The following is a 12675-nucleotide window of genomic DNA, read 5'->3' as shown; positions in this document are numbered from 1 at the left end:
TGGTGTCAGTTGGAGAGACAGTGTACCACTGACAAGATAAGAGAAGGCCAGGAGCACGTTACAATGCTGGTGTCAGTTGGAGAGACAGTGTACCACTGACAAGATAAGAGAAGGCCAGGAGCACGTTACAATGCTGGTGTCAGTTGGAGAGACAGTGTACCACTGACAAGATAAGAGAAGGTAAAGAGGCCAGGACCACGTTACAAAGCTGGTGTCAGTTGGAGAGACGGTGCGGCACTGACCTTGGTGGCCTGTCTGTGGGAGATGGGGTTGATGAGCGGGTCAAAGTAGAAGGCTGGCAAGTCCGGGTCCTCCGTCTTGATGAACACAACGTTGGGCTCGTGGTACCTGTGGGAGGACAGCAGACAGACATGTGCTAGCTCTTTGTCGCATCCACCAAGGTGGTATCCATTTAGCTTATCCCCCATGGTGTTATCCCTTTAGCTTCTCCCTCACGGTGTTATCCCTTTATCTTATCCCTCACGGTGTTATCCCTTTAGCTTATCCCTCACGGTGTTATCCCTTTAGCTTATCCCTCACGGTGTTATCCCTTTAGCTTATCCCTCACAGTGTTATCCCTTTAGCTTATCCCTCAGTGTTATCCCTTTAGCTTATCCCTCACGGCCTTCATCCTTCCACACAAGACTTAGTGATTGCCACCAGTGCTAGTCACGCCGGAGCAAGGGATGTCATATGTCGCTGGTCACGCCGGAGCCAGAGGTGAGAGTCATGGACAGTTTTCTCCCATGTCACACCCACTGGTCCCACAATATCAACAAAGTTATCTAAATGTTCCACTAAAAACAAAACTGCACGTACCTGGCATCCTTCACTTACACACAATATCAACAAAGTCGGTTAAACGTTCCACTAAAAATAAAAATTCATGTCCCTGGCATCCTCCACCTATTCTTATAGACAAAATCTGAGCTCCCCCCTCCTGGAATCCACAAATTCTAATTTCACGGGTAGTTATTGAGCAAGAGCACACATCTAATCACCACCATGACAGCCCCATGAACCAGTGTTTGTCACTGACAGACGACCAGCGTGCCAGTTGAACCAGCTGTGACCACTCACCACGACCAGCGTGCCAGTTGAACCAGCTGTGACCACTCACCACGACCAGCGTGCCAGTTGAACCAGCTGTGACCACTCACCACGACAAGTGCACCTGGAAGGGTATGTTGTTGTACAGGTAGGGGAAGGCGATGCGGTACTCTGTCCTCACGGGCTGCCGGATGATGATCTTGTTGATGTCGTTGAACTCATTCCAGTCCTCGTCCCTGACCGCCGGACAAAGGAGAAGACGGTTAGATCAACACACGACGGTTAGATCAGCACACGGCACAAGACGGTTAGATCAACACACAACACAAGACCGTTAGATCAACACACGGCACAAGACCGTTAGATCAACACACTACACAACACAACACAAGACCGTTAGATCAGCACACGGCACAGGACCGTTAGATCAACACACGACATAACACAAGACCGTTAGATCAGCACACGGCACAGGACCGTTAGATCAACACACGACACAAGACCGTTAGATCAGCACACGACACAAGACCGTTAGATCAGCACAACACAAGACCGTTAGATCAACACATGACACAAACAAAGGAGAAGACCGTTAGATGAGCACACGACACAAACAAAGGAGAAGACCGTTAGATCAACACACTACACAAACAAAGGAGAAGACCGTTAGATCAGCACACGACACAAGACTGTTAGATCAACACACTACACAAACAAAGGAGAAGACCGCTAGATCAGCACACGACACAAGACCGTTAGATCAGCACATGACACAGCCCTTTCCTAAAACAACACTTTGTAAGACTTCAAGATTACACCAAAATTAATATGAGTAGTGTTTTTTTTCTTTTATTACAATAGTCAAGCTAAATCGAAGGAGGAGGAACAGACCACAGAATGTCCCCCACATACCCATAAACAATCTCTGCCTCAAGGAGTAGGAGGCTGTACTTCCCACACACACATGAACAATCTCTGCCTCTAGGAGGCTGTACTTCCCACACACACATGAACAATCTCTGCCTCTAGGAGGCTGTACTTCCCACACACACATAAACAATCTCTGCCTCTAGGAGTAGGAGGCTGTACTTCCCACACACACATGAACAATCTCTGCCTCTAGGAGGCTGTACTTCCCACACACACATGAACAATCTCTGCCTCTAGGAGTAGGAGGCTGTACTTCCCACACACACATGAACAATCTCTGCCTCTAGGAGGCTGTACTTCCCACACACACATGAACAATCTCTGCCTCTAGGAGGCTGTACTTCCCACACACACATGAACAATCTCTGCCTCTAGGAGTATGAGGCTGTACTTCCCACACACACATGAACAATCTCTGCCTCTAGGAGTAGGAGGCTGTACTTCCCACACACACATGAACAATCTCTGCCTCTAGGAGTAGGAGGCTGTACTTCCCACACACACATGAACAATCTCTGCCTCTAGGAGGCTGTACTTCCCACACACACATGAACAATCTCTGCCTCTAGGAGTAGGAGGCTGTACTTCCCACACACACATGAACAATCTCTGCCTCTAGGAGGCTGTACTTCCCACACACACATGAACAATCTCTTTTTTTTTTACAGTAGAGGGTTTTACGACGCTCGCAACAGCATAAGGTCATATGAGCACCAAGGGGTGGGTGTCAACAGAGGAGTCTTTACAGGGAATCAGACTTCCTCTGCTCACCTCTCTAGCTTCAACAGCACAAGGTCTGCTTCGACTATCAAGGCACCCCGGAAATAGCGGGTCACAAGAGAGTGACAAACATACAAAAGAAGTAGAGGAGAATGACAATAGTAAGGATCAGGAAAGAAAAAGCAGCAGTTCCCTGTTGTAGATCAGGCACAGTTATGAGTGTGACATTGATGAATCAGCCCATTTACAAGTCTACTATGCTTGAACAAGAAATGTCCCCCTTTGGGAATGGCCTAAAGACACTACAGTCTGTGGCACTGCCCCGGGGGGTATACCAACTGAGATAACAGAGCGCCCTATCAAGAGGAATAAGAAAACCCACAGTTGAGAGGTAGCCCCAACAATGCACTCACTGTAATTCTTTGTCCTTGACCAGCGGCTCAAACTTGGGTCCCCCGGGGATGGCCAGGTTGAGAGCCTTGGCGGTGAAGAAGGACTTGAGGTCGAACAGGTAGAAGTAGTTGTGATCCACCAGGTCCGTCAGCAGCTGATTGGCCATCCGGTACAGCACCGACATGATGGGCAGCGTCAGGTTCCAGCGGCGGTACGTCGTGCCGTTCACGTGTCTGCACGCAGCATGGAAGCACACAGGTTGTTTTAGTAATTGTTTTACAGCACTTGCAACACAACCAGGTGATATAGGTGATGAAGATTACAGGTGTTACAAGAGAGTAACAAACACAAAAAAGAAGAAGGAAAGATAAGCACGATAGATGTTTGATAGGAAAGAAGGAGCAAACCAAACCGAAGCACCTGCCAACCACCCACTCACATGTTGTTTCACATACAAGAAGAGGGAACGACAAAATTGAAAAAAAAAACCCCAAAGACTTGGTACTAGGTCACCAGAGATGACAAACAAAATAAGCCCCAAAAAACCAACCCCTTGTAAACATGATGTGGACAAACCTATATCTAGTCATCCAACAATTCCAAAGTACGATCAACACTCTTGGCAGAATGATGTCTGTCCATGGAAGCCTTAGAGTCAAGCGGAGTCAGTCTACATTGCAGGTACAGTCGACTACCAAATAGCCCAACTAGAAAGACATCCACAGATACAGTGTTGACTGATGGGTCAATGTATTGATAGACATGAAGACAAGTAAGCCGCTATGTATTTCATCTTTTGTCATCAGTGTCTGATGTAGGGGAGTCGTACCGTGAGTCTGTGAGTGGCTTGTGGTCGTAGTACCACTCCATGACGGCCTTGTCCTCGTCGGGGTCCATGTCCATCTGTATGGCCTCCAGCGGCTCGTTGTCCATGATGTTCCCCGCGTAGTCCAGCGGGGGCTCCTCATCGTCGAACGGCGGGAACCTCATGCGCTTGAAGTGACGCCGATCTCGCTTTTCTCGCCGCAACAAGATCCACATTGACCTGCAGTCACACATTTATATCAGGTCAGAAAAAAATCCCACAAGATTTCCCCGCAGAACAATTGCACAACATTCCCCCCCCCAACAATAACAGATAGCATTTGTATAGCGCACATGTCCTCTCAACAGCAATTTCTATGCACTTTACAATCTATATTGTTACCCCCGCAGACCTGATGGCATTCTGAAACAATCCCAGCATACATTGCAAGCTGCCATTTTATGGGCGCTAAAACACTAACGCAGCCACAAGATCTTTCTAAATTTAAAAGGGACGTGTTACCAGTACAAGCTCTTTAGTTTTGGTAAGTGTTTTACGGCACTTGCAACACAATAAGTACCATCTCTCACAGTGAGACAACTCACCCCCACTGCGAGATGTAGACGGGCTCTATGACCCAGGGGATCTCGTTGACAAAGGTGATGGCCCCCGTGATGTGGTAGAGCGCCTTCACGTCTCGGATCTGTTCCCAGGGCATGGGCATGTTCTCCAGCAGTTTGAGCACGGCGTGCGGCATGTACTTCAGCGCCCTGACACAAACACACAAACAACAAGGAGCTAGAACAAACATTGTCAACAAGGAGCTAGAACAAACATTGTCAACAAGGAGCTAGAACAAACATTGTCAACAAGGAGCTAGAACATTGTCAACAAGGAGCTAGAACAAACATTGTCAACAAGGAACCATAGCAAACATTGTCAACAGGGAGCTAGAACAAACATTGTCAACAAGGAGCTAGAACAAACATTGTCAACAAGGAGCTAGAACATTGTCAACAAGGAGCTAGAACATTGTCAACAAGGAGCTAGAACATTGTCAACAAGGAGGCATAATAAACATTGTGTTGGGAAAACTACACTTCCTCACCACTGAATGCCAGGAGAAAAAACAAGCAGGATCTAGTCTATGATTTATAAACTTGAAAGTAGAAAAGAAGTGTCACTGTGTGCTTACCAAATTTCTCTTTCAATCATGACTTTGAAACGCAAACAAACCAAAAAACCTCTTCAAGGCACCTGACAACTAAAAGTATAATACTAAAAAAATATACAGTTTGCATCGTGGAATAAAAAATCACATTTCACAATAAAAAAAAAAAAAGGAAATCAATTTAATTAGCATACCCCAAGTACACTCTTTTGTCATGTCGGAACTTCCTGTTGGTCATGTCTCCGTGATCTCGCACGATCTTCCTCACGTGCTCTGGCGGCATGTCTTCTTTCTGAGCGTCCACAAAGCCAAACTTCCTCTTTTCTGCATAGCGCTTGGACTGTAGTTGCTGCCACTTGCGGGCTGTAGAGTCAACACAAAGACAACAATCAGTCAATTATTGATAGAGTCAACACAAAGACAACAATCAGTCAATTATTGATAGAGTCAACACAAAGACAACAATCAGTCAATTATTGATAGAGTCAACACAAAGACAACAAATCAGGAAATTATTGAAAAGCACCAAGTGTTCAGTACAACCCAAACATTGCCGACACAACTGCCGTGTATGGGAGGGCGGATTGCCTCATGTTACCATGTTGTTTAGGCCACAGAATTTTGTGGTGGTAAATATTGTGATTGAAAAGTAATTGGCGACAGCCAGTGACTAGACAAGGGCTATTTTGAAGAAACCGGGTGACCAGTCTCCCCCCCCCCCCCCCATTTCCACGACAAATTGCAAACACCAAAACACATTTTTTTAAAAATATGGCCAATGACAGTCTCAAACCTGCATAAACTTGTCGACCTTCAATTACACCTGAAGCATTGCTGTCGACCTTCAATTACACCTGAAGCATTGCTGTAGACCTTCAATTACACCTGAAGCATTGCTGTAGACCTTCAACTAAATGGACACCAAAAACATTTTCCCTTTCCTGGAAATATGCCTAGACCTAAACTGTCACCTATACTGTCCATAGAAAACACAAAAACTAGTCACCAAATGCTAGAAGCTTGCTTCCTTTGCTCAAGTCTTTGTCCAAATCAATTGATCAAAAACAACCAAAAGTTCACGTCTTGATCTTGACCACCAGGAAAAAGCAGAAGGCACCAACAAGAGAAGAAACCCACACATCAGATTTGGGAGACGAAAAAGGGGAAAAGGAATTCTTTTGAGAATGAAAATCTTACAGAATAAGAAATATATAATATAACTGTATACCTTTGTCCTGCAGTTTTTCCTCTGACATGTAGTCGGGCAACTTTTGCTGCGGTTTCTGTCCCTGCTGCTGACCTTGGTGCTGCTGCTGCTGCTGCTGCTGCATGAGGTGAGCGGGGATGACGGGCGGCGCCATGGCCTGCTGCATGATGGGAATCTGACTCAGGATGTACGGCTGTCCACCTGGCCCGATCACCGTGTACGGGAACGCCATGGTGGCAGGCTGCAGATTTCAACACAAAAATACTCACTGATATTTCAGATAAGTGTAAAAGATATTTGATTAATAAAAGAACAGAAGTGTGCACATGTTCCGGTAAATGCAGAAAACAACCCACAGCAAATTTCACGGATGTTCAAACCCCTCCACCAATCTGTAATCCTTTCAGAATTCTTCTCGGCTCATTCCTATATTGGGTACAACAGGAGACCTTCCCAAGAAATAAAAATTGTGAAATATTACTTCGCAAATAAACTTATTTACTAATAAATTCTTGATAAGAAACAAATATTTTGATTTTACAGATTTCAATGGATAAAAAGTTAAAATAAAGAGTCAAAGGATGATTAGGAATAGGCCTGCGTAAATTCAAAAGAGGAAAAGATGTGCTATTTTTATTTTGCATTCTCATCCACTTGGTCATTGTCACATTCTGCCCGTGGCCTTTGAATCTGAATCAATCATTTATTCAAATTCATTGTTTGCGGGATGGCAGGGGCAAGCATGTTTCCCTCTCACTCCCAGTTACTGTTTGAATTTAAGGAGTTCCAGAACGAATGGCAATCTTCCAGATCAGCATGCAAGTTTTATTATAAATTGCTAGATTCAATAATAAGGTAAAGAATAGGCTTAGGGACACAGACCCTGGATCTAGCCCTAACCCTTACCACTGAAGGCATGGTTACACGTAACGATAAATTGTACAAAAACTGGACGATATAGTGATCATACGATAAAACGTTAGGTGTGACCACAAAATTGTACAAAATTTCCACGATTGAAAGATGGTTAGGAGACTCGGTCGAGAAATCAAGCACTGCTTGACATTTTCTGTGCGATCATGGTCACACTTGAGGGAGACGCGCTGTGACGTAGATTCACTTTGAAGTTTGCCGCTGTGCAGAACTAAAATTTTTTTAAAAATAGTTATCGTAGGTAAAAATTGATTTCATATTCGGAATCAGCGTCTCAAATTAAGCAAAGTTGTTCGCCAAGAACTTGATTTGGTGTGTTATTATATATATTTTAGTATATAAATTTTATTATTTAGTTGATCGTCAAGGGTGAAGCTGTGCACCAAGGTCACTCGGCGCATCACATATCTGCTGCAGTCAAGTCATAGCTTCCGGTTCTACACACAACACGGTACAGTATGGCCACCCTTTTCTAAACGAAGAGTATACAGACCCGGTAGGGGAACTCTTTTGTGATTTTGGAAAATTTCAGTGCCCAGATCCGGTAGTGTGTGTGTGTGTGTGTGTGTGTGTGTGTGTGTGTGTGTGAGAGAGAGAGAGAGAGAGAGAGAGAGAGAGAGAGAGAGAGAGAGAGAGAGAGAGAGAGAGAAATAGAGAGGGCGACTGCTCGATTGAAATTATGACATTGTTCTTTTCTTAAAATTAAATTGTGATTCCTCCAACTCCAAAACAGAGGAAAAACGATCGTTCATCGAAAAGACATCCGCAATCTTCATTTAGATCTAGGCTAGCCTCGAAACTAGATCAATGATTTATGACTGTCTGTCTAGATCTAGACCTAGGCCATAGATCTAGAAGTAGAAGAACCTAGGTCTACCCTGAGCCAAGAGGGCGCTGAAACTTTCCGAAATCACAAAAGAGTTCCCCTACCGGGTCTGCATACACTCCCTTTTCTAAAAGACACTGCTCTGCTAAAACAAAATGTACAGGGGAAAGGGGGGGGGGGCTCTCGCGATCTAGAGGTACAGTGTTCGCCTTTATTTATAATTCATTTCATTAGAATTAGGTCCAGGGCTCGAAACCTTCACATAGAGTGCAGGCAAATTGCTGTCGCCGCAAAGAGGCATGGTGGCTTTATGATAAGGAATCTCCTCAATCAGAAGAAAACTTAGATCTAATGATGGATTGGAATGTGTAAAAATTAGGGCCACCTCTATTCTCACCCGGAGTGAGAATAGTGCAGGCGAGTCTTGTGGCTATTCTCACCCGGTGCGCGTTCACCAAATTTTGCGTTCACCCTAAACCACAGAATTCTACACTGTGATAACAGAAAAATTGTAGAATTCTGTGTCGTGAACAAACGTTCCATTACAACTGTAGCCTACTAAAAGCGTACAATTTTGTCTGTGGGCAGTGGAGAGAGAGAGAAAGAGAGAGAGGAGTAGCGCGTGAATTTCCGGGCAAAACAAAATGGCGACCTGCGTAGTTCGGCTCGATTCGAAAAGTTAAATAGCCGTAGCATCTTTGTAGACAACCAAATTAATTTACTTTTGTGTTTTAACATCATTTTTAAACTTTGTTTTGGTCAATTTGATCGTCCACACCGATAGACAGTATTCAGAAAGAGACAGAGAGAGAGAGAGAAGAGGGGAGGAGTTGATCTTGCGAGAACTTCCGGGCGGGTGAGAATAGCCACTTTCTAAAAGTAAACAGACAACACAGTTCGATAAAACGGACAGTCCTCTCATTATTGTCCCATACGACGAATCTGACAGTCTGATACAATTTATCGTTGCGGGTAACCGGGGCTTTAGTCTACTTTTTCTTCCAGTTCAGCAAGTTCAAGTGCCAATGAATGTGTAGCAGTGGGTAAGTGAGTGTGTAAAAGAATGGACTTCCCCCAGCCCCATCATGCAGAGCCAAAACAATCCCCAACTCAGTTGGCAACTGCCATTTACTTTCTGCAACAAGAACAGTCTACACTGACACTGACAATACCAAAGTGTAGAATATTGAAAGCCAAAGCATAAATCAAGAGGACAGTCTAGTCACATAGATCTAGATCTATCTAGATACTAGATCTAGAATCTATATGAGATTGAAACTATAAAATGAAACACTTTTATATTACTTGTTTCCATTAAAAAATTGATGGACTATCGATAATTCGTCACAGACACACGAAAAGAGCCGAGCCTGCAAGCTACACGCAAAACTTCAAGCGACCATTGCAGGACGCTAGGCCAAAGAAATTTGCTATTCCTACTTGTATTTTTAAAAATAAAGATAATTTACCTTGAAAGTAATTTCACAAAGGCAAGTGTTCTATAGGTTGTGGAAGGTGTACAATCGTAAACAAAATACAACGGGTTGATCCAGCAAACGACAAACGAGCGTTGGGTTTATGAAATGGCGGAAGTTGCTATTTAGAATCGTAAAAAACACGGAACAACCTAGCCTAGGCCTAGGCTCCTACCTCTACGGAACAAATGGTTCAGGCAAATAACGATTCAATTATTTAGATTGGAGATTGTGTTGCTCCAGCTGCTGCTGACGATGGAGAGGCAAATGAAGACTTCTACTCTCGCTTTGTTGTTAGGTCAGTAGTAACTTTGGACATTTGTTTACTCATTAAGAATGGAAGACCAAGATTGTTGATGTAAATCTTGATCTGTAGTTTTCCTGTTATTGCACTAACGACGCACAATGTTCAAGTCGACAATAGGCTTAGATCTAGCCTCATATGCCACCAATGGTCAATGGAAGGCCAATGACATGTTGAATGAAAATGAAGACCAATGCCGAAGTGGCTGTCTCTCAAGACAAGAGCCCTGCCTTACACTTCCTCCTACCTTGTAATTACTTGTATGGCTCCTGTAGCAGATTTTAGCAATGGGCCCACAACATAATAACCCCTATTCATGGTATGTTGCAATTAAGGAAGTGCCTATTTGCAATGCCGCGTTGCCATAAAGCGCCAGTGCTAAATAAAACGCTGCGTTGCGATTAGCGCCATTGCTAAATAGAACGCTGTGTGTTAACCGCCTAGGCTATATGAAGCTTAATCTACCTTTCGTTGTTGGAAGTTCTGATGGCCGAAGTGACGGCGTGTCTGCGTTTGAAGCCAAACACTAGATCTATATCTAGATCTAGATCTAGATCTAGTCTAGATCTCTGTAATGAAAACCATGTGTCCGTCTTCATCATACACTACCGTTATGAAAACTATGTTTGTCTTCATCATACACTAGATCTACCGATAATGAAAACCATGTGTCCGTCTTCATCATACGCTACCGTTATGAAAACTATGTTTGTCTTCTATACTAGATCTACCGATAATGAAAACAACGATTCTTGTCACCCACTCGGGTTGAAAGTGGACTGCAAGAAGAGACAAAACATGATGCCTTTTAACAAAAGCTAGACACTTAGATACTGGACAGGAAGTTTTCCTCAAGTTCTGAAAATGAAATAAAACAGTCTTGCTGAGTTTTGGAAAACCATTCTTCAATCATGTTCTTAGACTGCTTTGACCCCCTGTGCGCTGATCAATTCTTAGAACTAACCTTTGTACGGCTTGCTTACTATGCTGATGGTCAAACTGATGATAACAGAAATTGGTCATGCCTATTATCATCATCAAGTGCCAGATCTGCGACAGACATTGGCAGTCATGGTTCTCCATTCATTTCTTTGCATGGATGCTCTCATGCCACATTAATAAATCAACATTAATGGACATAAAAAATCAACTCCAGCCTTCAATCTGAACAGACTCATTCACAGATCAGGGAGATGTCGGTGCCATTTGTAAACTGCTAAGATCTTTGACTTAATATGATCCCCACAACTATTTAATTTGCTTAAACTTCTAAGAGCTTAGACCTAAAGTTCCTCGCAGCAATTTAATTTGCTTCAATATTTCTTCATTTGTCTCCACAGGTTGCCTCTGTGGCTTCTGCCTCTGCTCGGAGCAAGTTCCCAGTTTCAGTGAGTGTGCCCTGCACGTGTGCACATAATAAATAGCCTGTGGCGTTGTGGTGGAATCAGGTGCTCCTCAAAATAATGGAATGGAAGAAACCAACATTTGTCTGTGTGGTGGGCAATTTTCATAGAATTTTTTTTAAGGAAAGGGGGGGGGGGGGGGGCTTCAACACCTTTTATGTCCATTTAAAAACACATTTTTGTGTAGATTTAGCTGAAAAACATTGATCAAAGGCATAAAAAAGAAATGTAAATTTGCAGTTTGCAAGGACACTCGAGGTTTGTAAGTCACCATACTTTGGCGACCATTTTCTCGCTTATGTTTTACCTCTGACACTAGGAAACCTTTACTGTCTTCATTCGCAACTATCTCAACTTCTGTTCAAGAAAGATAGATGGGTATTACATGTAGTTTCATCACAAGCAAGACAAATGAACTAGCTTGAACTTTAAGATTCTGCCAATAACCCCATATGCCTGAATATTGATGAGCACATGGTTCCGCTGAGTCATCTTTGATGCATTCTTAATATACGCTACACCCCATATATATATACATGTACTACACATGTATCTTTGCTACATTCAGGATATACACAACACCACACAAACACTCATATACTCTACAACTCACCTCACAATCCCTGCCTTGCTGATTGTACACATATACTCTTGCACACTGGTGCACCTGATGTTGAGTAGTGGGTGCGTTTGTGTGCATGCATTATCATTCATTATGTGTACATGCACACTCACATGTGTGTTTATGTCTGTGTGTGTGTCTGTGTGTGTTTGTGTATGTGTATGTGTGTCTGTGTATGTGTGTCTGTGTGTGCATGTGTTTGTGTGTCTGTGTGTGTCTGTGTGTGTGTGTATGTGTGTCTGATCCATTTGTTTCTCCTTTCTTGGGAGTAAGGTAAGGGTGTGGATGAAAAGTTTGTTTTTTTATAAAGCTATATTATTGACTTTGTTCCTTTAAATGATCCCTATATCATGTATATATATTTCCTAGCATCGTAGCTAAATCAACTGAAGTGAGAACAGCTGACACAATGTTTTCCGTTTCTTGTTTCCCGAGGACTGGAAGCCAGCCAGCTGGTGTTTGTGGTTCTGTCGCAGCCCAACGACTACCACGTGCGGCAAGCGGAGCAGTTCAAGAAACACTTTGAGGAGCAGCTGACAGACGTTCACCAGGTGAGGTTGCTGCTGATTTCTTCACTCTCAAAAACGTTATGTTGTAGTTTTTTTAGTAAGAGTTTTGCAGCACTTGCAACACAATAAGGTCATAGAAATGCTGAAGGTTAGAGGTGTTACAAGAGAGTAATAGACACAAAAAAGAAGGAGGAGAGATAAGGACGATACATGTTTGATAGGAAAGAGGAAGCAAACCACACCAGAGCACCCGCCCACCCCCCGATGTACAGATGTCTGAGACAAACCGTTCCCCCCGTGATGTACGTATGTCTGACAGGGAACAGT

General features: G+C 43.6%; 2 protein-coding genes across 2 annotated transcripts in view; one reads left to right on the top strand and one right to left on the bottom strand.

The window, feature by feature from the left end:
- LOC101848853 (pre-mRNA-processing-splicing factor 8) overlaps positions 1-9626 on the bottom strand; it is a gene marked incomplete in the record, with an annotated part of 48831 nt that extends 39205 nt beyond the window's left edge. Inside the window, 8 exon segments of the mRNA XM_013089673.2 lie at positions 243-348; positions 1161-1286; positions 3114-3326; positions 3923-4138; positions 4504-4668; positions 5264-5432; positions 6298-6517; positions 9505-9626. Coding sequence (XP_012945127.1) covers positions 243-348; positions 1161-1286; positions 3114-3326; positions 3923-4138; positions 4504-4668; positions 5264-5432; positions 6298-6508 — 1206 coding nt within the window.
- Positions 9627-12675, top strand: part of LOC101848624 (beta-1,3-glucosyltransferase) — a gene marked incomplete in the record, with an annotated part of 13604 nt that continues 10555 nt past the window's right edge. The window contains 3 exon segments of the mRNA XM_013089672.2: positions 9627-9808; positions 11155-11202; positions 12275-12390. Coding sequence (XP_012945126.1) covers positions 9766-9808; positions 11155-11202; positions 12275-12390 — 207 coding nt within the window.

The sequence above is a fragment of the Aplysia californica genome, unplaced genomic scaffold, assembly GCF_000002075.1.
Source record: "Aplysia californica isolate F4 #8 unplaced genomic scaffold, AplCal3.0 scaffold01017, whole genome shotgun sequence".
Taxonomy (NCBI): Eukaryota; Metazoa; Mollusca; class Gastropoda; order Aplysiida; family Aplysiidae; genus Aplysia; species Aplysia californica.
Note: the sequence above shows the minus strand (reverse complement) of the source record. Positions and strands in the feature narration are given on the sequence as shown.